General features: G+C 40.9%; 3 protein-coding genes across 3 annotated transcripts; 2 read left to right on the top strand and 1 right to left on the bottom strand.

The window, feature by feature from the left end:
- Window positions 1–1,680: 1,680 nt before the first annotated feature.
- LOC146467007 (uncharacterized) lies at window positions 1,681–4,259 on the top strand. The gene is made up of 3 exons (XM_085126512.1): window positions 1,681–1,808; window positions 3,110–3,226; window positions 3,998–4,259. The coding sequence occupies exons 1-3, from the start codon at window positions 1,719–1,721 to the stop codon at window positions 4,169–4,171; spliced, it is 381 nt and encodes a 126-aa protein (XP_084982638.1). The 5' UTR covers window positions 1,681–1,718; the 3' UTR covers window positions 4,172–4,259.
- A 1,219-nt stretch (window positions 4,260–5,478) lies between these two features.
- LOC146467008 (prolactin-releasing peptide receptor-like) lies at window positions 5,479–7,780 on the bottom strand. The gene has a single exon (XM_085126716.1). It carries the CDS (start codon window positions 7,195–7,197, stop codon window positions 6,271–6,273), a length of 927 nt encoding a protein of 308 aa, XP_084982842.1. The 5' UTR covers window positions 7,198–7,780; the 3' UTR covers window positions 5,479–6,270.
- Window positions 7,781–10,871: 3,091 nt separating this feature from the next.
- LOC146467009 (uncharacterized) lies at window positions 10,872–24,219 on the top strand. The gene is made up of 6 exons (XM_085126672.1): window positions 10,872–11,371; window positions 12,434–12,485; window positions 12,581–12,671; window positions 15,432–15,567; window positions 16,033–16,056; window positions 23,576–24,219. The coding sequence occupies exons 1-6, from the start codon at window positions 11,033–11,035 to the stop codon at window positions 24,041–24,043; spliced, it is 1,110 nt and encodes a 369-aa protein (XP_084982798.1). The 5' UTR covers window positions 10,872–11,032; the 3' UTR covers window positions 24,044–24,219.
- Window positions 24,220–25,434: the final 1,215 nt, after the last annotated feature.

Consider the following 25,434-nt stretch of genomic DNA (forward strand, 5'->3'; position numbering starts at 1 on the left):
ACTATAAACAGCTCTCTGCCGTTGTTTATCCCAGGTTAGGTCTTTTTTTTTGTTGTTCAAAAGCATTTTAATTGCATCTCAAAATTTTCAACGCTAATTTAAAGCTACAATTTGGCGAGAAAGTCAAGATGTAGGAGAAAGAAAATTCTCTCAGAAACCACCCCTTTGAGCAAAGAGAGAAACGAACTAATAAACCCTTCTGCTTGCCTGCTGGCTCAACTTTTGTGGTACCGACAGTTAGCATACTCGATTAAAACCCAAACAATATAACCTGTTTACTTGGGATTCAGTAAGGCTGGAGGAGGTGGGAGGGGGGGGGGGGGGGGTGGTGTTGTGACAGCACGCAGCTCTTAGATCGGCTCAAAGGATTGGCTGAAAACAATAATAGCGGAGCAATTCACAAACAACAGAAACAATGGGGCCTAGCTCTGAAACAATAGAGTTGCGTGATATACAGTTGCAAGGAAATTAGACGTTTTGGCTGCGAATATTATGCTGAGAGCAAAGCATACTTAAGAGTAGGCCACATGGCGTATATAATCGTGCCTTGGATCCTCCCAGGAAGAATGTTTCGCTCGGAAAGATTGATTATAATGATCAGGTATTCAAATAAAAGAACAGATGAAAACACAGCCTCAAAAGAAGCAAAATTAAGGACGGTGCCAACTTTTGTTACTGAGCATACGTTCTGCGCATCTCAAGATACTCGGGTTTCCTATGGGTGGTGCCTACTAGTACCGAGGTATTTTTGCGTGTTTTAAGACTATGCGGAAAACGCAGAACTAAGCAAGTGATCTTGGTAACCAAAAAGAAAATTAGGCGTACCCATTCATTTTTCAGAGATAATAAAGCTTCAATTTCAAAAACAAAGTCACACATTACTTTGTATTTTACTGCTTTTTATGATAATTGTTGTCTAATTATCTCTAAAAAATGCTCGGCTATCCCAATTTTTACATAGTATAAACTGCGCAAAAATGCTTCTGTATTAGTAGGCACTGTATTTAATATATTATTTAATATCCCTTTCTTTCCTAGATATTTGCAATTAAAAAAAATTATAATAAAAAGAAACAATGTCTTATTTAGTCACTGTAGACATCGTGGGTGTAGAAGACAAACTTGTTTCGCGGTCTTTGATCAGCTGATTAAAAATCCTTACAATGAACTTAAAAGGATGAAAAAGAGCGTTATTAAGAGGGTGGGGCATAGGAGAGGCATAGGAGAAACCGATCATGTTGAGCTAGACAAAAGCCCAGCCTTTTTGCCTAGTCCTTCCTCGCTAATGTGGCTACATGGTGTCATGATGTGAACTGAAATATTCACTTTAGTAACGTAGATCATCTTACTTCGACATTTAAAACTTTTCCACGCTGTCAACCACAGAAATCTACTTTTTTTAATCTTCGATGATAAAAAAGCTGTTGAATATTTTGTATTTGTTAATCATTGCTGTCTCTACTTGTCTAAAAGAAATAAAAGGAGAGGAGAAAAACATATTGACTCAAAGTTATTCACACCAAGAACTAGTTGTTCATTCAGCTCCTGCTGCAAGATTGGAATATTAACAAACATTTACAATCACAGTTTGAATTATCATTTTGTTGATTTTCTTTTGCCTCTGGAATTATTCAGCTTTCATTTGTTATACAAAAGAACTAAAAACTCTGCTGAGTTTTTATTCCAATTCGTAGCCACTTCTCGTACCATACGGCAACATGAAGTTTGAAATATTTCTGGGAATTTTTCTCATATTCATCGTTGTAGTTCAGTCATACGTGGAGGAGAGTGAAGCTCGCCATAAGACGGTAAGCTGTTTTACCTTTTTTTCTACATGCAGAGTGTGTAACATCAAAATCATCAGTAGATAAGTTTTGAATTTATTTGAATTAACCTACATTAACCTACAGTAGCTACCTTCAGTAAAAGAGCATCAGAGCAAAACTTTTATTTGAATGGCCACACCCTCGGTGTATTTTAGGGGCTCAGTGGTTTGTAACCCACAAAACTGCGAAATGCCACTGGTAAACAAAAAGTACCATCAAAGTGTGTTACTGGACAAGAGAAACATTTAAAGAAATTGAAATTCTTTTCTGTTTGGTTTTTTTTGGAAAGGTGTTAGTTTTTATTCAATTAGTTTAAGCAAAATAGGTAATGTCCCGTTTTTCATTTTGGGATAGCCTCTTTTGCTTCTGACCCTCTCATTTCATCCACGGACTCGTAAAGTTCACACACACTATCGCATGAAGGTACATCCTGATAACTTTCATCTGCTTTAAAGTTAAAACTTCAGGATTTTCTCCACGGATTCACTGAAAGGTGAAACGGCCTTGTACAACTCGTAACAAGCAGCACTATCAGAAAGTACAGCTCAGCCTCAATACTATAGTCTCCCTACCTTTTAAGAGAGAACAAATTAGTGAAATAATCCTCGCTTGCTTTAGCTTTCCGCGATTAACAACTCTCAACTTGCAGCTAATACATGCATCAAACTAAAATACCACAATTTCTATCTTCTGACTGTCTGGAGATACCGAGCTCTTCCATTAAAATCGATTCAGCGAGTTTTTGTCATGGGTACGACTTTAAAATTTCAACCTTGTGTTAGTCTCGTTCCTTCCCTTTGCTTACCAGAAGACAAGAAGTTAATCACATGAACTGAATGACGCCTCAAAATTTCGGAAATAGTTGTTAAGAAAATCTCAAGTTTTCTTCGTCAGAATGTGAGCTCAAAATGTTCGTAACACTAGAAAACTAATCCCTTTCGTTTTCGAGGGGGCACGTATATCGTTAAAAGGGCGAAAAAAAAAAATAGCATTTTTGTAAAGCCACTACACAACAGATCGTAAATTCGTCGAATCAGATTCCATTCCCTAAAAAAATTTGAAACTTAAATTTTCAGCTTAGGCATTCGAACGGATACAACTGAATTAGCTTGGACAACTATGTCTTTAAAAGGGCATAAAACAATCTGGGAACAGAGCAGACAATATTTTAAGTGTTTTTTTAATGATCTCGTTAGCTGCTTCTGCTAGATTTGAAAAGTTTTGCTCGAACTCTGTGTCGTACTCGAGCTCAGATCTAAGGATCACTGTTATCTGTTTCTCAGTGCCAGAAGGATGAAGATTGCAATGGAGGATGCTGCAGAAGATTCTGGTTTTGGAAAAAGTGTTTTCCTAAGAGAAAACTCGGCGAGCCTTGCAGACCGAAAGCGAATATGCTAGAGGTAACAAGGTTTTATGGGCTATTATGTGCCATTAACATCAGGTCTGGAATTATTAGCTCTAAAAGTTTGGTCTAAACTAAGGGCTTAAGGAAACGAGCCCCACAGAGCCATAAAAATATCGAGAAATAATTATCTTTCCCGGCCATGCCTGGTGAAAGTAGCGTACGCTCAGTCCGTCCCGTTCTTTGAACAGTCACCAACCTTGGGTTTTTAAATTCAGCGTAACATTTCAATTCAAGAAGTACTCACATTACAAACAATTTAAGGACTGATAATGATGTATTATTCGAGGCGATTCAGGCACGATAGAAAAAGGGAAATCCGAGTGCTCCTCAGTATCAGGAGTCCAACATAAGATCTTCCGATCACTAGTTCGGATGCTCTACCACTGAGCTACAGGAGACTCGTGACAGCTAAGGCCATTAAACAACATTTAGGGACTATGCTAATTATTAGTTTGAGAGAATCGAGTATTAAAACGTTTGCTTCTGTTCCGATGGCTAGCATCCGCTTTGATGTTCTTCCGGGTTCCAGTCTCATTTTCGGCTGACAGTGATAGCTGATAATAGTGGGTTGAGTTGGGGACTTCTTCGAGGCTTTTTCTCCACGGTTAAAGCATAGCTATGACTTTGGTTTTTTCCTTCCTCCACAAAAAGTTCCGGTCAACATTTCCAAATATCATCTCCACCAGAAAGTGGCAAACTCGAATGAAACGTTCCTGCAGGCGATCAGCCTTCTCCTGATACATATCATGAATTGAATTTCTTACAGAAGTTCTGCTATCACCGCTGTGAAGATGGACTTGTTTGCCGACGGTCCCGTCGCCCAGGCCCCTCCAGCTCGCCAGAGGGCAGACATCCTCACCATCACCCGCTCAAGGGCTTCAGATGTCACCGAACTCCTCCACCAACTCAGGAACCGGGTTCTGGAGACCAGGACTTCTAGACTGGACAATACACACATTGTAAACTGGGTGGTTTCTTTTCGGGTTGTACTTTTGTTGTATAAGCTGAATAAATGACCATTATAAAGATCCAGTGCCTTGTATGAGTCAGAACCAGCCTCTTGATCTTCGCAACTGGGGTTTTAATCAAAATACGAATGTTTGGTGTTATCAACAGAGTTGATAAGGTAACATGGCTACCGGCAAGAGATTTGAGTGCTGACTCATTTTGAAAAACCAACATTCGTTTCCACTTCGCTCCAACGCAGCACCACAGTTTCTTTAGAAATTACCTCTCTTATCCTTTAATCAAGATAACCATGTTTCGTAGATAATCAAGATAACCGTATACAGCCAAATCTAGAAAAGTTAACCTTTAAATAAAGGTAATGTCTTTATTTTCAAAAAGGTAAGACACACCAGACACGTGCCTTAACAATATACCGGAAAGAGATAAAACGGTTTGGAGCTAAATGATACTTATAAAAAGCCCGCCGCAATGATTAATTATATTCCCACAATCATTCGATAACTTAATTTGCCATTTAACTCCTAAAAATCACCGAAGAAAGTCTTGGATCTATCCTTTATTACTTGAGAGAGGACGAAGTTTTGCCCATTTTGTGATGCCTAACAGTCCTCCCTCTTTTCAAAGGAAGCAGTAGATCATGTACCCTATGAACTTTCATTGATAACAATGTAAAAGTCCTTCTTTTGTTAAAAGGTACGCCAAAGATGCATAAATTTTCAGTTAGTGAGACAGGCATTCTCGAAAAAAGAAAAATCCAAGTTCTCTAAACAGGAGTCGCAATTACTAGTTCGAATGCTCTACGACGGAGCTACCGGGGGCTCGTGGGAGCTAGGCTGATTCGCTTCGAAACTTAATTTGGAAATTTACCTTTTCTTCCTTCGGCTGGTTTTAGTGATCCTGATCGCAAGAGTTCGTCTTACTCTGCAAGACGATATGTTGGTGAAATTTCGATTAAATGTCAAGAGAGAAGAGAGCGACATTGGTTTCCGTTATTTTTGAAACCCTCGCACTTTCGGTTCTATACTAAGTCTTCAAAATTATTAGACGAAAAAACTCCCCCCCCCAGGGGCATTATTGACGAATTTATATGAAGCATGATGTAGTTTAGGAAATTAATGAAAGAGGCATAAAATTTTTGCACTTTTTATTCGTTTCCAAGTCATGGAAAACACCTTAGTTGTCATAAGACTTTTTGGTGTCCATCTATTGACTGTATCAACCTCAAATACAATTTTGAACTGTTTTAAAATCTAACCTTTTCTTAATCTACCCCAAATTAATCAATCTGCCCTTCTTTTCTTCTAATGTAAACATCCTAAAAACCAGAAGTTAGACCTAGCACCTTGTATAGCCATTAACAGGCCCAGTAGCCTTTCTTTTTTAAAATGACGACTGTCACAGTGATCTTTTATCGACAAAGTCAAAACAGACAGGAAGATAAGCAGGCTACAAGCCCTATAACAGACACTGTAAGGGATGAATAGAAACCATTATTCAAAAGTTTAAACTGCTGGGCTGTGCGACGTCATTCTGTTTGCTAAATCATGACGAAACCCAACTAAATGGGTACACATCACCAAACCTAGCCGAATGTCAATCCAGACAATATTTTGCATGACAAAAAACGTTTAAGGGCATAACGCAAAGATATACAACAGATATACAACAGAAACCTTAAAAGGTCTATCTTATTTTTTTTTTCTGATTGATTAATGTCAAAAAATGCATTATTCCTCTACCTTACCAAATTAAACTTCAGTTATTTCAGCTGTCTAATGACCGAGCCTTTTTAGTTTTGGTATTGTAATTTTGTAAACACCATTCAAGTAGGAATGACTAATCAGTTTTCTAATGATTAAAATCGCCTTTATTCTGGAGGAAATTTTTTGCGAGATGACTTTTTAGCACGTTTCAAAAAATAAATAATTTGAAAGAAGGTGAAATAATTGAATTTACTAGATTAAGCTATCGTGAAGACTCTCCACACTGAGAGAGTGACATTTCCTGTACTTGCTTCTAGTTTTTTTTTTCTAGAGTTCAACCTGCCTTCTTCTCCAGTCTGCATGTATCCTAATTTTGTTCAGAATTTCTTCGAAATAAAGAAACCAAACATTTAATGTATTCTTTACGGTAACGCGTGTTTAACAGGCAGTAAATGATCGGGTTAACGCAGGCATGAAAGATGTCCAGAACGTTGGAAAACGCCAGAAACATATCAACAGCCTTCAGCTGACTTTGATTTCCAAAATCCATCAACAGCCATGCTACTTGGCCTGGGAAGAGACAAATTGCGAAGAAGATAACAACCACAGCTAAGGTCCTGATGGCTTGTTTTCGGGTCTTGAGTCTTCGCGCTTCTGCTGCCCTCTGTTCTTTCGTTGTAAAGCTGGCGTTGCGCGCGAGTCCTGATGCCTGGGAATTAAGGAGGTATTTTGCGATTTTGATGTAGGCGCTGGCAATGATTATCAGCGGTATCAAATACTGGAGGAGAAAGAGAGACATCGTGTATGCCTGTCTGTGAGCAAAGCTTGGCCAGTTCTCTTCACACGCGCCAGTGTTACCCAACCTCGTAACGATAGTCAGAGGTAATACAATGATGAACGAGGTCACCCAAACGGCGGCCACCCAAACGTAGGCCTTTTGCTTGCTTATCTTCAGTCGGCAAGGGAACACGATCGAGCGACAGCGTTGAAGAGCCATAGAAGTGATGGTGAATATACTCACAAAGTAGAACGTTGTTAGCAAGGCCGTTACTATTCGACAATAAAATTCGGATTCAATCTCGGCAAACATCGTGTAAGTTCCAAGGGGAATTGTAGACGTGATGGACAAAAAATCTGTAATTGCCAGATTGAGGACAAGCCGTTGATAAACAGACTTGTTTCGTCTTTTCCGGCAAATTATGATAATGGTGAATAAGTTACCGAAGAAGCCCACGACAAAAATCGCGATGTTAACCGCCAACTTTATGTACATTTTAGGTGGCTGACTTTCCATCGTTAAATCGTTGTCAGCACCAAGTCAAGCTGGTAAAATCTTTGTATTTGGGCTAATCACATTCTACCACTGTCCGCGTGCCTTACAACGATTACCTGGCGGCGTTCTAATTTGTGTTCGAGTATTCTAAAGCTACGTTTTGCGTCTGATAAATGGCTGTGAATTTGCAATTGAACACTGTTACTGGTTGCGATTGCAACAACGAGTAATTCTAGCTGCCGTTTTTACCTGTCAGTTGTCAAACCCTCATCCAATATTTTCCCGTATATTTTTCAGAGAATGAACATTTGAAACCAAACGACGAAGAAGCAATTTGATCAAATTTAATGTCAGTTTAGATCTGAGGATGTATTTTTAAAAGTGCGTAATCAAAAACAAGAAAGGGATCGATCCTCGTGTTTGTGATGTATTAAATTTTATGTGTCTTTTTGTGCTGGTTTTTCGAACGTATGACTGATGTATTTTGATAAACACAACTTATTGGGCATTAATTTTTTTTTGCGCTGTCTGGGGTTTAAATGACTATCAAAAGGGAAAACATTTCTAATACCAACTTGAAAGTGATGTAACACGTGAAAAAAAAAAAAAAAACTCGGTTAGGCGTGAAAGGAACTCGAATTTCATATTTTCCTAGTACGAAACGAATTATATTTAAAAGAAAACAATTAATTATTTTAAAGGAAAAGGTAATAAAAGCTGAAATTTACTTTCCTTAAGAGGTTGGATAATTAGCATTTGTAGTGCGCAATTAGGAACGAAAATAAATTTCGCCTTCGGTGTGACACATGGAGAAGGCCTGGTTGATTCTAAAAGTTTTAATTGCCCCTGCTTCTTGCTCTTAAGCCGTTTGACGTTTTAATTCCACTTGTCGAAGACATGTCCCGTCGTGAAATTTGTGTAACTTGAAATGCTGAAAATCCATAATGGTTTGTTCCCATGCAATTGCAAATCCTTCATTAAAATGCTCGCCCGAAACTTAAAATCAATCTCTAGTATAAATAACCTACGGCATAGACGAGAAGGGCTTGAACAATGACTCAAAAATAAAGAATGTGGCGAATGTAGTGGAAGAACTGACTTTAAAGGCAGCCGTATTACGGCATGAAATTTATCGAATTTAAAGGCGTTCAGTGGAGGTATATAGTAAAAACTGAGCGATATCACGTTTCACAAAATATAGAACAAAATAAAAACAATGAATTAAAAAACAATTAAAATGAAATATTCATTTTACATATGGAGTTAACACATTAAATCACTGATCTATCATGAAATTTTCGTTGATAACTATCAAAATCACAATTCATGATAAATGGGTGATGATTGTGAAAAAAAAAAAAAAAACGGATCAAGGATAATATTATAACCGATCACGTTTCACGATGGAAAACAAAAAGAAAACGATCATTTTACATTTTACACCCAAATAATATGATATGGCAAATCTCGGCTTAAATATATAATAATTTATGTACTGTACGCCAGTGACTATCAATTCGGCCTATACAAACCTAATGTAACTTATAATTTTAAATTTGAGTTACATATTTTACCTGGGGCAAAGCATTTCTGATCTTGAAACGAGAAAAATCTTTAGTAATTAATATGACAGATTATTTCTTGTATTGCACGTATTGCCGGACATTGCGGTGTGCTTGTTATATTAATAAATTTTTACTGAGGCATGTGTCTGAATCAGCCAAATTAAGGGCGGTGCCTACAATTGTTACTGCGCATCTCGAGATACTAGGGTTTCCTATGGGTGGTGCCTGCTAGTACAGGGATATTTTTGCACGGTTTAAAATTATTCGGGGAAAGCGGAACTTAGCAAGTGCTTTTGTTATCCAAAAAGGAAATTGGGGGTAACCATGCATTTTTCAGAGACAACAAAGCTTCAATTTGTAAAAAAAAAAAAAAAAAAAAAAAGAAAAAAAAAAAAAAATCGCCATACAGTGCTTTGTGTTTTACTGCTTTTTACAATAATTGTAGGTTAATTATCTCTAAAAAATACATCACCTCTAATTTTATTTTTAGATTTCCATAGCCCTTGCTACGATTTATTAAAATTGTAAAGGCAGCTTGATAAAAAATTAGGAGACTGGTTTAAGATATGCAGATTTAAAATGTTCACTGACAATGCTATTTTGTGTTCTGCCCCGCGAATTTTTGGCAAGGATTGTAGCCTGTGAGCAGGCTCTCTATTAGGTCAGCCCCAATCCTGTCGCGCTATATCCCGATCGTGGCTGATATAGAAAGCTTGCTAGTAGGCTAGCTTGATTCTTGCACTGTCATCAACTCCCGTCCATTCCTACAAATTCTCGTTGAATTCCCAAATAATAAACAAAACGACGGCTTTGGTGAAAGCAATGGTTTAATAAATAGAATAAGATGAAATAGTCTCATGATCAACTTCCGAAGAGCATATGCATAAGACAGTGAGTCATCCATTCGCTCAGCTTTATCAACCGAAACAGACAGCAAGGAACATTCAATTCGTACTTAGTAAATGAGTTATCTTTTGTATATAGGATGACTGAAATGATTTGTTATACAGCTATTTCAATTAACGTCGTCGGATTCAAATCAAACTCAAGCTAAAAGACAAGACCGCAATGTTTTGTGGGATTATATTTTATGAATAATTTCATCAAAATCATCCCTGCACGTGCAGGTCATTGTACTGCTAATTACAACATATTGTTTTTTCCAGGCATGACTGATTTTGATGAATTTATTCATAAAAATCTCACGTAAACTTTCGGTCTTGTCTTTTAGCTTCATGCTTTGAACCGACAACGTTAGTTGAAATGACTGTATGAAAGTAACAAAGTAAGTAGCCTGTAAGTAAACGATAACGTACTCTATGTGAAAATATGGTTTACCGGTGATAACTTGAATCTCGGTGTCCTGCATTCAAGGCTGACATGATACAACAGAGAAGTTTTAAAGAGAGTGTTTCTCTTGAAGGAGGGAACTATTTTTTTTTTACATTTATAACGACGTCGGGCATTTTTTTTAAAAAGAGACTGAATTTTTCCGTCAACATGACTTTTCTGGTTTCCGAGGTGCTATCATGCACATGACATTTCGTCAACAGTACTGCACCACAAAGAGAAGTCGCGCTCTTCCATGAAGTCCGGCATTAAAGTGTCACCAAAAGACGAGAATCATGCACATGAGGTTTATCCCACGAACTGACACTGAACTGATTTATCTCCAAGACAATTGCGTTTTGCGATTCATATACCTCATCAATTAATATTTGTCCCTTGTAACTGGATAAATCACAAAATCCTAATTTGAAAACCAAAATATTTGTTAAGGTTTAATTCATTTTACAGTTTCAACATAGCATTGAACCACAAAATTTAGTGCCGATTAATCATAATTTGAAGCATCTATTCCAGATATCTCAATGAGAAAGTCATTTATAATCAAAGAAAAAGCATTATCGGTAAATTTAAAGTTTGAATCAGTACCTTGGCTCCATGGTAAAGAAATATTTCATTAGATTGTATCAGTTTTATGGAAGATTGAAGTCTTCGTAATGTATAATCATTTAAGGGAACGTCAAAGTTTCTATTAGGTTTAATTTTATCGCTTAGTTCTTTGCGCGTCCTCCGCGTTTCACCCAATTTTATTACTGACTGAAATATCGTTGACATGTGCTCCAATAGCGAGCGGTGATGTCTAGACATTTTGATGTGAAGGAGATTTCCAAAGCGGAAACGCATTGATTAAAGTTACAGCTGAACTGTTCCCAAGGCAAACTTGTCCTCTTTGATATTCAAAGGTTTTGAAGTGGAAAGTACAACTGAATCAGTATTCTGCTAAAATGTACAAAACTCGGACTTGTGATGAGATACTGACGAAGGTTCTCTTCTGTCAGATTTTTATTATCGTAACGGCGATTTGTTTGGCGCTTGGAAGTCCCCATGAAGTAAAGTCGTCGTATTATTTGATAAGTACTTCAGCCACTGAGATATGCGAGCTAAAAGAAGTGAAAAACATTCTCGACGAGCAAGGATGCCTGTCTCTTTGTAACAGGGACAATGGATGTACAGATGTCGTTTACAAAACTGGATCCTGTCTCATGAAGTTGGGTCGCAAACGGAGAACGAACGAAAAAGCAGTCGAATTATGGAACGGAGAAAACATTTCTATATTTAAGAAGGTATGTTAAATGTGTGAGTGTAACGTAAGATGTAATTTTCCTATTCAATTCGCGGCATTTCATAGAAGTCAACGCGTTCAATCTTCCAGACCTCTGCCTGATGTCCGCCGGTCGCCTGAAGTAAGTGCTATCAGTTTGGTTCTGGAAAGAAAATTACTTACAAATGAGATTCTAAGTTAAAGGCTACAAGTTTCGGTTCTGACATTAAGATGTGATTCAAATAACGCTTCCTTCAAAGCAAACAAAATGAAATACGAGATAACCTACCACGCCGGCAAATGGGTAGGTTTTAGGTTGACATCATGTTTGTTTTGACCAATCGCAAGGCGTAGGACGAGCAACCCAAGGCAAACTTTAAATTACTTTTGACACTCAATAATAACTGGTCTCCGATCTATATCGGTTCCCGGCAATAATGAGATGGCTAAATTGAAGTGTTTTAGAGTCAGAATATGTAAACTTTGCTTAATGACACATGCATAAATTAGTCTTTAAGGACATCCGTTTTTTTCTTTCTTCGATCTTCCTACTGAGTTGAATCACAGCTGTACCTTTCGGTGAACACGTACACTCGATTGCAAAAGCGTTGACACCTAAAAAGCATAAACCGTGAACGATGACACCCAACGGATTTGTGGGTAGTGTTTAAACAATAAACTCATTTCCATAATCAATAATTTACCATTCTCATTCTTTGCAATAAAAAATACACTGCTGACTTAATTCTTCCGAATAATTTTCTACCAAAATTGCTTAAGTTCATTGCCTGTTTTGAACTTAGGGAAATCGCCAATTGTATATTACTCAAATTGGTCCTTGTTGGCCAACTTTTAAGAAAAGCTTGGACAGTTTCCATCATTCACCACGTGCAACTGATTTTGGTCATCAACCGTCGCACGAGAATAGAATATTATGCAAATAAATTTAGTACACTTATACCCATAAATCCATTGGGTCCCATCGTTCACAGTTTATGCTTTTTAGGTGTCAACGTTTTTGCAATCGAGTGTATACGTGCTCTGCAACCAGTCTAAGATGTTTTTTATTTGATTTTCGTTGCAGCTTGGTCGTAAATTTGATTTCAAGAGTCGAAAATTCCAAGAAAGCTTACCTGGTAAGTACGTTCTGTGGCAGGACAAATTAGGTAAATCAGAACAGAAACTAACGGCTGTAACGGTGACTTTCAGCTTTTGAAACCTTTTACTGTAGGTAAAGGATGCGGATTTCATGGCGAGCTAGAGGGTGGGAATCAGATGGTTACTCCGCCTAGATCATGTAAAGAAATCTACGAATCAAACAGGTAATTAATGCGGGCCAGACAGTGACACCAAACAGCGGATCGTTTTGATTAGTGGTAGGTACACATTTTTAGTGTGTGTTCAAATTTAACCTGAGTGGTCGTAGGGTGGACCCGTGGATGTTGTTTGTAAGTGGTTCCCAGCTTAAACTGAATGACATACAGCTAAACGTTCGATACACGTGGCTGGATGCTTTTCAGAAACGTTGATCGCGATGGTGTGACTGCTGTTTCCGCAACATAGCACTCCCATTCTTGGTATACGTAGTTGAGCTGAGACGATGTAATGACTCGAGCAAGTGATGCCGGGTGAAACGGCATCTTCTCGAGACAGTGTAGCAAAGTTCTTTCCTCGGATGGCTCTTTTGTCACCAGCCTTCTTACTCTCTCGACAATTAATTAAGAAAGGTAGTGGTTAGTTGACAACTAATAGTGACTGGCCAAGCCAAGCTCCCTTGATTCTACTGAACTGTTTGGAAAAATGAGGGCGAGTGCTTCATAAGGGGTTCCAAACAACGAGAAAGTGATGAAAACAAGAGACCACAGAGAAAACTTGTGCTCTATGGTTTTGAGGCGTTTGGAAGCCCCCGATAAAGCAAGAAGCCCGCGTTTTTTAGTATTGAATAACGAATTTTGGCTTTTTTTACACAAAAACGTGAAAAGTCAGTGTCGACGAACGGCAAATGTCATTGCGTATTTTCATTTGTCATTGTAGAATTATTCAAGAAAATTCCAGAGTGAAAACGATACTTACCTGCAGCGCACAACAAACGAATCTCATTTACTTCAAGCCCTTATTCGAGGCACGTTCGAGTGGCCTCTCCGTACTGGTGTTCTCTAAAAGAAGAACGAATGTTACATTTTTTTTATTATGAGTGTTCGACGGGGAAAAGGAGCACACCAGCGAATCGAAAGTGACGGTGGTAAATTTCGACTCCAATTTTAAAGCTGAGTTGAAGATGGTTGACTAGTGCAGGTTTGAAGTGACAGTAATTCAACGAGAACGTGAAATGTTACCTTTTAAAACATGAATAACCGTTTTACGGGTATTAGTTAAAGAAGATACGTATAGTATAAGTGTTTACATCAAACCGGATTTTATGATTATTGAACGTATGTGTAACTTTCAAAGCTCTATTTTTACTGGACCCTGATAACAACTGCATTGAATTTTAGGGTTCTCTGTCCTCTCAACCTACCATGTAAAACGTTCCAAACGGTGCAGGTCGCCCATATAAATGAGCATAAATAATTCTAACTGTGTTGTGTATTGAGCATAACTCTGACTGCTCGTCAAACTATGCAAGGGTTTGATCTCAGATCAAAATACTTAAGATGTCAATCCAGCATTGATTGGGGATCAATATTCACAGGTACCTGACCAAATGGAATTTTCTGCGCAAAAAAATTTTGCATTGCCCAATACGCCTATTGTGTGTAACGTGACATTCAGTTTGGGACTCGAACTCTATTTTTTCATGCTCACCGTTTTTCGAAGAGGATTAGTGTGACAGTGGTACATGTATCGGAATTAATGTCAGGAAGGGGCTACGGGAAAAATTTTCCTTTTTCTGTAATAAATATGCGTTATTGACCAAGCGTGAGTTCAAGATGGCTGGATATTGGTCAAGTTCTTTTTTTGCGTTTTTATGGACCGAGACGAAGACGAGGTCCATAAAAACGCAAAAAAAGAACGAGGTCAATATCCAGCCATCTTGACCGAACAAGCTTGGTCAATAAAGGATTTATTATATGGCTTTACCTTCAAGTTAAAACTACAACAACAAAACAAAACAGGACATAAAACTGCTCTGCTAGGAAAGAAATTCTTCATAGCCGGCCGGTGCAAGATTTATTTTCAGTGCATTTTGGGATTAGCATGTAATCATGGAAAACAACGAATCCTAAATTAACTTAACGCTCTAACTTGATAATGGCTTAAAGGAAGTATACAATTATTGAGAACGAAAAATTTAGGTTTTCGCAAGTGCGGGAAGATTTTAATACGGCAAACTCGCCATTTTCAGCCGATCGCGCAGTGGCGTAAATAATAAACATCTTTACACAGTTTTCGGCCTCCAATAAATAATTCTTGAATGAAACAATTCATTTTGAAATTATATGCAAACATAAGCCGAAAAATAGAGCGGGTAAATCAGAAAACTGGGCGAAACTTTGATAAGATTTTGTTGTTTACAACAAGCAAGACGCGGCTAAATTCGGTAAATTAAAAATGTGAGATTCTTCGGTGAACTTGAGAAAAATACTTTTCTGAACTGCTCTAAACATTTAACGCAACTTCCACTACGCTATGATTTAAATACAGTCATCGCAAAAATTAGAGAACTTATCAATTTGGCACTCGACTTGAGACAATAAGTTTTACAGAATCAACTCTATCTAAAATAAGACTTGCTACACGCAGAGCAACACACCGATTCAACTCACATTCATATAAGCTGAAACAAAATTTTCACTATACCAGGACGATTCCGCATTCTCTTTTCTTTCCTTTAGGTAAATGTTGAGAGTTTACCGAACTTTTTAGTGAGCGTTTTCCCCCAAAACAACGAGAAACTCGAAGAAAAGATTGCATTGTTGCTGGGATTAAACTTTCGATACCAAGCGGACGGCCAACGGGTAATCCTGAGCGGGTAAGATGCTCGGGTAGCCAATCACAGCACAGGATTTGACTCATCTTGCCCGCTCGCGGAGCCAGCCATATAATAATTAAGAGTAAAGCGTGCTTCTCTTCTCTTATAGGTTGGCTGCCAACGGCAACTATTCCGTTTGGCCAAATGGTATTAACGACCAGGAAGAAAATGTTTATTGCCACATGACTAAAATTTCCGGATGTGGAGGAGGCTGGAGGCTAGTAATGAAGATTGATGGCAGTAAGGTGATGAGAAAATGATAGGAAACTGGCTGGAAACAGGCAAATAGAGCAAAAAAAAAAAAAAAAAGAAAACAAACTTTAAAAGCTAATTATAAAAATAGGTACGCATTGCGTACACGTGGGTAGTTCTGCGCACGCGCTTCGGACTCTCACTCACTTACTCACTCTTAAGTGCCTGACGACATAGGGGGTAGGGCACAATACAATGCACTAGCCAATAGCCCATTTCACAGTTGTGTGCTTAGTGACTTGGCCTTGAATTGTAAGCGAGGCTGGGGTGATCTTGTTTTGATACAAACCTCACTGCTTTTTATATGTAGGTCATGCTCTTCTTATGCTTACTTATTTCCCATTTATATATGAAAATCAGTGTGGTTTGTATCAAATAAGGTCATCCCCAGCCTCGCTTCCAATCCAAGGCCATGTCACTGAGCACACAACTGTAAAATGGGCTATTTTCTCATTTAGGCTACCTTCTTCTACTCCTCTGATAAATGGTGTCACGGCGGCATTGCGCGTGACACTGCGTGACATGACAGAAACTTACGTTGCGATGGCTTGGGACCGAGCGGTCCCGGATGACCACGCTAGTTGAACGTTTCAGAACGTTTTCGCTGAGTTAGTATTTTGAGTTGAACATTTCTACGGCTAAAAGGTATCAAGGAACGGATTAAAGACTAAGGTTTATGTCATTAACGGAACAAGGACACAGATGTAAGTTTTCAGAGTTACTGTTTTGCTTTATTGTATTGTAATTTCGTATCGCACCGAGCTCGCCTTTGTAATAATAGGTTTTCTGTTTTTCTTTAGTTTTCTTTACCGCATCTCAACGCGTCGCATCGCATCGCATCAGTTATATCACTAGTACGTTCCCATTGCATTATCAAGGCATTATTCACAAGGAATCTTTTGTAAGGAATCTGAGAATCAATGGTAGCGTGTACAAGAATTTCTGTGAATTAAACTTAAGTTGTGTTTACAATGTACGGCTCATCGATTTGCAAGGTCCTGAGGCAGTTCTGCCGCCTCATTTCGTAAAGAAAAATCTACACATCAGCGTTCTACGTGTTTTGAAGGAGTTATTTGCTTAATTTACGTCGACTTTGTTTGGATTTTATTGGATTTGTGAAAGAATCGTGACGGGTTGATTCACTTCATGTATGGCCCAAACTAGTTCCCAGGATCACACGGACGGCTTCAATGTCCCAGGCAACTTTGAGGATTTCGAAGAAGAAAACACCGAAAGGAAATCGGAGGAACAACGTCCGAGTCAATCTTCGAACACTGGCGAACTACAAGATTCTCTAGGGCCCCGAAGCCGCAATTTGACAGAAAAGGGTCTAGAAGAAAAGCGTAACAGACTAAAACAGCGATACACAAATGCTCTGCGATCTGTATCCCGAAAAAGAACTGAGGTGTCCCAGCTAATGGTCGACATCAACAACTTGCACCTGGTAAAGAATGAAACATCAAAATTGAATGACCTTATTGAACAGTACAGGGAAGCCTTTTCATCTTATATCGAATTGTTAACCGATGAAGAAGATAAAGACTATGAACGTGTCCATTACGAGGATAAGGTCGAAGACATTACGGCATATTTACAACCATTGCACGCTTGGATATCACAGGCCGAGGCCCGCTTGACGGATCAGCTAGATGCAAGAAGTAGCAAAGGATCTGAACGACCGTCCAAAGCAAGTTCAAAGTTGTCCGCAAGAGACCAAGAGAGAGTCCGTCTAGCAGAGTTAAAGGCTGAAAGATCAATGCTTAAACGAAAACAGGCTCTTCGTGCTGCAGGAGAAGACTTGGAACTTGAGATGGAAATAGCAAAGACCGAAGCAAGGGAGAAGGCATTGAGTGAAATTGGTAAGGAACACGAGGCTCCCCCACCTCCACTTGACTCAGGTCCACCGTCAGTGGCTGCTTCATTTACACCTATTGCATTAAGGTCTACAGCAAAATCATCACCTGACAACGTTGCCGTGAGTCGCAAGCCGCTTGGCTCCTCTGCCACCACTGAGATGACGCCAGCTATAAATACGGAGGTTAGCAGCTCCCCCAAGAATCCCAAGGCAACAGATTTTGCCCCTGGCATGTTCGCAGGTGGAATTTCATCAACACCGTTGACTGGTAATGGTCTCAGGGAAACTTCTAAGGAAAGCAGTCATGGAGTCTCTGAAGCTCAGTCCCCTCAGCTAGCAGAACGTACCCTTCAAAATGTTATAGAGTTGCAGCAGAAGCAAAATGAGACAATTATTGCGACGCACCAACAGTTAACGGCTGCTATGACACTGCCTCAACCAACAATAACTAAGTTCACAGGTGACCCAATCGAGTACAAGACCTTTGTTATGGCCTTTGATACACGTATCCGCTCCAAGGCAACCACCAGTTCTGATCTTTTGTATTATCTAAATCAGCATCTTGAAGGTGAACCGGCAGACCTTATTCAAGGATGTTTACACATGGCCCCAGAAGCAGGTTACACGGAAGCCAGACGACTGCTTCAGAAAGAATACGGGGACCCGTACAAGATTTCTACTGCTTACCTCAACAAAATCATCCACTGGGCTCCTGTTAGATATGATGACAACCAAGGCTTGAAGCGACTGTCAATATTCTTGACAAAGTGTAACATTGCTATGAAGAGTATTTCATACATGCGTGTGCTCGATCATGCACCAAATATGCAGTCGGTGGTCTCCAAGCTTCCTGCCAACTTGCAAGCTAAATGGAGAGATCAGGTGTTAAAGAAGAAGAGAAGGAAAGATGGTGTATCATGTTTTGCAGATCTTGCTGAATTCGTGGAGTATGCGTCTGAGTCTGCCAATGACCCAGTGTTTGGCAAAGAAGCCCTGAGCAAGAGTAAGGAAGATGTTAAACCCAAAGAAAAGGAACCGCCCAGTAAGGGAAAAAGGCCACCAAGGAAACCAGTAGTTCCATGGAGACAAAAGGAAACCAGTTTTGTGACGACACCACTCGGAGCCGTCAAGCCTCCAGCTGTATACGGGGCCGGGCCTCCAAGTAACTATGGTCACCCCCCATGTCACCTTTGCAGCCGTACTCATGATTTGGATGACTGTGATTTATTCAACAAGAAGACACCAGAACTTAAGAGAGCCTTCTTGAGGGAAAGAAACATGTGTTTTGGATGCTACGGAACGAACCACATCTCAAGGAACTGCCCAAACAGACGGAAATGTAAATACTGTGGACGACTGCATCCCTCAGCCCTTCACATAAGTGGGTTCCAAATTCCACCAAGGGACAATAGTAAACAAGAGAATGACAAGGCAGTAGGCAATGCCTGCACCAACCTTCAATCAACCTCCTGTAATACCGCTAGACCTGCAGAATCAGTTGTGCTTCATGCCATTCTACCAGTACGTGTAAAGAAGAAAGGCAGCAATGAGACTATCACCACGTATGCCTTCTATGACAATGGCAGCAGTGGTTGCTGTCTAACTGAGAGTCTTAGAGAGAAGATGGCTGTTGATGGCGAAAGGACACAGTTACAGCTGGGCACCATGCACGGCCAAAGCTTGATAACTACCACTGTTGTCTCCGACTTGGTGGTGACAGACATGGAAGGCAAGAATCCAGTTGAGTTACCACAGTCTTACACGAGATTCGAGATACCAGTGACCGAACAGCAGATTCCTACCCCTGAGGAAGTCAAACGGTGGGAGCATCTTCGCAGTGTTGCTGAGAAGATACCAGAGTTCATACCAAACTTAGAGATTGGCCTATTAATCGGCAGTAATTGTCCTGCAGCTATGGAACCTCTAGAGGTTGTACCAAGTGGTGACAAGGGACCATATGCAATGCGATTGCGCCATGGCTGGACTCTGTCTGGGCCTTTGTATGTCGAGAACGTTTCAAGTCCTGGCAATGTTACTTGCCACAGAATCACGGTACGGGAAGTGGAGTCAGTCAAACAGGTGATATCACCCCAAGCCATACAGCAAATGTTTGAACTAGATTTCAATGATCACAAGTCTAGCCCTGATGAATACGGCTACTCCCAAGAGGACAAGAAGTTCATCAGCAGGATAAAGGAAAATGTCCACCATCGCGACGGCCATTATGTAATACCACTTCCATTCAGAGACCCTCATGTGACAATGCCAAACAACCGGGTACAAGCGCTGAAACGAGCAACTTGGCAGAGAAAGAAGATGTTACGTGATGAGAGCTACCGAAATGACTATGTCAACTTTGTGAATGAAATGATTGCAAAGGGTTATTCACAACAAGTGCCAGATGACCGTCTGGAAGCTAGCCCTGGCAAAGTATGGTACCTACCGCACCACGGTATCTACCACCCTAGGAAGCCTCAGAAGATACGTGTGGTCTTCGACTGTAGCGCTAGACACGAAGGCACTTCCTTGAACGACCAACTAATGTCAGGCCCTGATCTTACCAACTCTCTGGTTGGAGTTCTTACACGCTTTCGCCAAGAGCCCGTGGCATTCATGGCGGATATAGAAGCAATGTTTCACCAGGTTCAGGTGCCCGATGACCAGCGTGACTTCCTCAGGTTCCTATGGTGGCCCGATGGCAATTTGGAGTTGCCCATCCAAGAATATCAAATGACAGTGCACCTCTTCGGGGCAGCCTCCTCCCCAAGCTGTTGCAACTTTGCATTGAAGGAGACTGCTAAAGACACGGAACCCGAAAGTGGTCCACTTGCAGCGGATACTATCCGCAGACATTTCTATGTAGATGATTGTCTTCGTTCAGTCGAAGATGAACAGACGGCCATTGAGCTTATTCAAGGTGTACGCCAAGCATGCCAGCACGGAGGTTTCAATTTGACAAAGTTTACAAGCAATAGTCGTGCTGTTCTAGAATCTGTCCCAACAGAGAAGCGTTCTAAGGAAGCTAGAGACCTTGATCTCGGTTACGACCGCCTGCCTGTTGAACGTGCCCTTGGTGTGCAATGGTGCGTGGAATCTGATGTCTTCGAGTTTCGTATAGTTGTTAATGATAAGCCGCCGACAAGAAGGGGCATCTTATCTGTTATCTCATCAGTTTATGACCCATTGGGCTTTGCCTCGCCATTCACGCTTCCAGCCAAGAAGATACTTCAGGACCTTTGTCGTGAAGATATCGGATGGGATGACACCATTCCTGATCAGTACCAAACTAGATGGGCCAAGTGGCTAAGTGAGCTTCCTCTGCTAGAGAGATTCAAGGTAAACAGGTGTGTCAAGCCGCCAGAATTTGGGACCGTGACCTCCCAACAGGTGCATCTCTTCTCCGATGCAAGTTCTATGGGATATGGAACTGTTGCTTATCTTCGGCTGTGTGATGAAAGCAATCGTATTCACTGTACATTCCTAATGGGGAAAGCACGTCTTGCTCCGATTAAGTCAGTCACAATACCGCGTCTTGAGCTGACAGCTGCTACCATATCCATTCGAGTTGGAGAAATGTTGAAAAGAGAGGTTGATGGTGACCCAGAGTTCGTGTACCATACAGATTCCACTACTGTGCTGCGCTATATTGCTAATGAACGGCAACGGTTTCATGTGTTTGTAGCAAACCGGGTTCAGCTTATCCGTGATCATTCGCACCTGAATCAGTGGAAGTATGTGGACTCTAAGGAGAATCCGGCAGATGATGCTTCAAGAGGCCTTAATGGACTTGCTCTTTTAGAAGGGCAGCGTTGGTTAGAAGGTCCAGAATTCTTATGGAAACCCAAGAGCGAGTGGCCGCAACAACCATTCACGTTGGGCCAAGTCCCAGATGATGATCCAGAAGTAAGGAAGGTAACGACAAGCAGTGCAGTCAGCATTAGTCAGGTGGATAACGCCACAATCAAGCTGATCAATAGTTTTTCTGATTGGCATCGTTTGCGAAGGGCCGTAGCTGTGTTCCTGAGAGTTAAAGAGACATTGCGAAAGAGGCGTAACGAACGTTTAGATGTCAAGAGTGGAGCCACAAGTGGCGACAGAAACCTTGCAGACCAGAGACCACCTGCAACGACCAAGACAACCAAGTTTAAGAGTGCCTTAGAGCCACACTCACCTCTTACTGTACAAGATCTAGCGACAGCTGAATTAGCTATTCTGAAGTTTGTTCAGGCTTCAGCCTTTAGCAAGGAAATCCACGCTCTCAAGGAAGGCGAGAAGAATAAGCTGCGAGGGCAGAAGAAAGGAGGTATAAAGAATGACAGTCCCATTCGTCGCCTCGATCCTTTCCTAGACAAGGGTATCCTCAGAGTTGGAGGTCGACTCAGACGTGCGGATTTGCCACTCGAGACGAAGCACCCAGCAATTTTACCGCGAAAGAGTCATGTTACCACTTTACTCATCCGGCACGCTCATAAACGGTTGGGCCATGCTGGACGTAGCCATGTCATTGCAAACCTTCGAGAGAGGTATTGGATCATCAAAGTTAATGCAGCAGTGCGCCATGTACTCTCAAAGTGTGTCTTCTGCCGCCGCAACCACGGCAAGCCAGGCGAGCAAAAGATGGCTGATCTACCCAGGGATCGCATCTCTCCAGCGCCACCATTTACATATACGGGTGTCGACTATTTTGGCCCCTTCTTGATTAAGGAAGGACGCAAGGAAGTGAAGAGGTATGGCGCTCTCTTCACCTGTTTGGTCAGCCGAGCAGTCCATATCGAAGTCGCAAGTACGCTCGAGTCAAGTTCATTTATTCAAGCACTTCGGCGCTTCATTGCACGACGTGGTCCAGTGAGGGAAATGAGAAGCGACAACGGCTCAAATTTTGTCGGTGCACACAATGAACTGCTCCAAGCTATACAAGAGATGGATCATGAAGAAATCAGAGCCAAGTTACAGAGAGAAAACATTGATTGGATCTTTAACCCACCCGCCGCCAGCCACATGGGCGGCGTGTGGGAGCGTCAGATCAAGTCTACAAGGAAGATTCTTGCTGGCTTAATGGATGAGTATGGTCATTGCTTGGATGAAGAGTCGTTCCGCACCCTCATGTGTGAAGTTGAGGCTGTTATTAACTCTAGGCCCTTGACGACAGTGTCTGGAGAACCCGACGATCTTGAACCGCTTACTCCCAATCATATCCTGACGACCAAGTCAACTGTCATCCTGCCACCCCCAGGGGAGTTCCAGAAAAATGATGTATACATGCGTCGTCGATGGCGAAGAGTGCAATATTTGGCAAATCTATTTTGGACTCGGTGGAAGAAGGAGTACCTCGTCGTGATGCAGGAAAGGCGCAAATGGCAACATCCCCAGCGTAGCCTGGTAGAAGGGGATGTCGTGATAATCCGAGAAGAGAATGTCCCACGTAATGCCTGGTCGTTGGCCCTCGTTGTGCGAGTAGAGCCGGATGCCCAAGGCCTTGTCAGATCTGTTGTCGTCAAAACGCGAGAAACTATGCTTAGAAGACCAATCAACAAGCTTGTCCTGATCCTGCCCAAAGAGGAACAGGAAGGAGATCAGAAGAAGTAAACGCCCCCCGGACGTTTAGGGGCCGGGAATGTCACGGCGGCATTGCGCGTGACACTGCGTGACATGACAGAAACTTACGTTGCGATGGCTTGGGACCGAGCGGTCCCGGATGACCACGCTAGTTGAACGTTTCAGAACGTTTTCGCTGAGTTAGTATTTTGAGTTGAACATTTCTACGGCTAAAAGGTATCAAGGAACGGATTAAAGACTAAGGTTTATGTCATTAACGGAACAAGGACACAGATGTAAGTTTTCAGAGTTACTGTTTTGCTTTATTGTATTGTAATTTCGTATCGCACCGAGCTCGCCTTTGTAATAATAGGTTTTCTGTTTTTCTTTAGTTTTCTTTACCGCATCTCAACGCGTCGCATCGCATCGCATCAGTTATATCACTAGTACGTTCCCATTGCATTATCAAGGCATTATTCACAAGGAATCTTTTGTAAGGAATCTGAGAATCAATGGTAGCGTGTACAAGAATTTCTGTGAATTAAACTTAAGTTGTGTTTACAATGTACGGCTCATCGATTTGCAAGGTCCTGAGGCAGTTCTGCCGCCTCAAATGGACCAGCAGAAAGGCTTACAACCCAACCTCCGCTCTCAATGGACTGGACCTCACAGAGATGGTTTCCCCAGCCTACTGGACAACTCCGCTGACCAAGCTGTGCCTCGGTATGAGCAAACATACCGAGATGAACTGGATCCTAGTTCCCGTCGCGCCTGCACGGTCGCTACACAGCTTAATCGCAGGCAACGTGTTCACAAGCACACATGTTGGACGGGACAAGTGGAAATCATTGCTGAGCAATTCTTATCTTCAAAGCGGCTGTGAGAAGGAAGGCTTTAACGCTTACATACAGAACCAAAAGGTCAGAATAGGTATGGTAGCTGGAACAGGCTGTCTCGCTTTGGATTCTAGTCTAATAGGGTTTGGAACCACTACTTTTGTTAGCAGTGGGAATTACAAGTCGGGCCTTTTTCATGGAAGCAAGAGGATGAACTCCTTTGGTTACATCCTTGTACAATAGGAACAAACATAACTGTGTTATGTATTAATCACGCGTACCAAACGAGCGAAAATCAGAACGAAAGAAAAAAGAAACAACCAAAAAACCCAAACTAAAACAAACACAAATAAATTTCTTTTTGTGGGTGTGTAACACGGTTTAATGATTGCTCCTTGAACACAGTTTAATAAAATAAAATTTGCTCCCCAAATCCAAATTTACGGACTACTGTAGCCTTTATTTTAGCTTTTTCTGGACCAAAACCTCGAATAAATGTTGGAGGTGAGCCGTGACATTTCCCCTGACCAAATAAATCTCTACGTTTTTGTTACCGTAAGCTTGATTGAAATGTAGAGCGGCGATTCCACCAAGGAAACGACTTTATTAATCCTGATTAGTTATTTTTCATTTTTGGTTATAATAACGTACCAGTGTGTATAAAAAATACTGCATGAACTAATGAGTGCAGGAGATAAAGCATGCAAAGCAAAGCAAAGCAAATGAATGCACAGTAAAAAAAAAAAAAAAAAAAAACATTAACTGAGGCAAAGAAAACCAAAAACAAAACAAAACAAAACAAAAAATAACAGAAGGCAAAGCCAACCACCGCAAATCAAAACAAAACCTGAAACAAAGCAAAAATTAAGAATCAAACCACTGCAAAGCAAAGCAAAGCAAAACAAAACAAGACAAAGCACAGGAAAGCAAAGCCGAGCCATGCAAAGAAAAGCTAAGCAAAATAAACACAGCACAGGCAAGGCGGAAAGCAAAGCAAAGCAAAGAAAAACAAACCAAAAACAAACAAATCAGACCAAAACAAAACAAGACAAAGCAAAGCAGGTTAAACCAAAGCAAACTAAAGCAGGAAAATTGAACAAGTCCAAAGAGGGCTGGAATATTTTCTCTGGCGAAAAGAAAATTCACTCAGTTACCCCCTCTCCCCACCCCTTCTTACATCGGACCCGCCTTGCTTCGTGCAAGACTGAATCCAACCCAAATAAATTCATAAATACGGCCCTATCTATGAAGTCCTCCGTTGTATGAAAGGTATTAAAGGCCACTGCTTTTGCAAGTGTCACAAAGCAATAAAGAGAAGGTTTAACGCCTTTTCCTTTTAATCCCATTTATCAAATGACAAGTGAATAAGTGACAAGGGACAAATGAATAGTAACGTCGTAGCTTGGAAATACTTCTTCCGTGTTTGTCGTTTTGCCAAGTAAACCATTATTAGGAGGTCTCAGCTCGGGTTGAAGACTGGATATGACAGAACTGATAACAATGCAAACATACTCGAAAAACACGCGACGGTACAGGCAATTTACACGTGATTGTGTTTTGTTCTTACGCGGTCACTCTGACGTTACCTACCGAGAGGTATTTTTCCGCTGTTTGTGACTATGCGGGAAAAGCAG

This window comes from Pavona decussata, unplaced genomic scaffold, assembly GCF_977016875.1.
Source record: "Pavona decussata unplaced genomic scaffold, jaPavDecu1.1 SCAFFOLD_140, whole genome shotgun sequence".
Classification (NCBI taxonomy): Eukaryota; Metazoa; Cnidaria; class Anthozoa; order Scleractinia; family Agariciidae; genus Pavona; species Pavona decussata.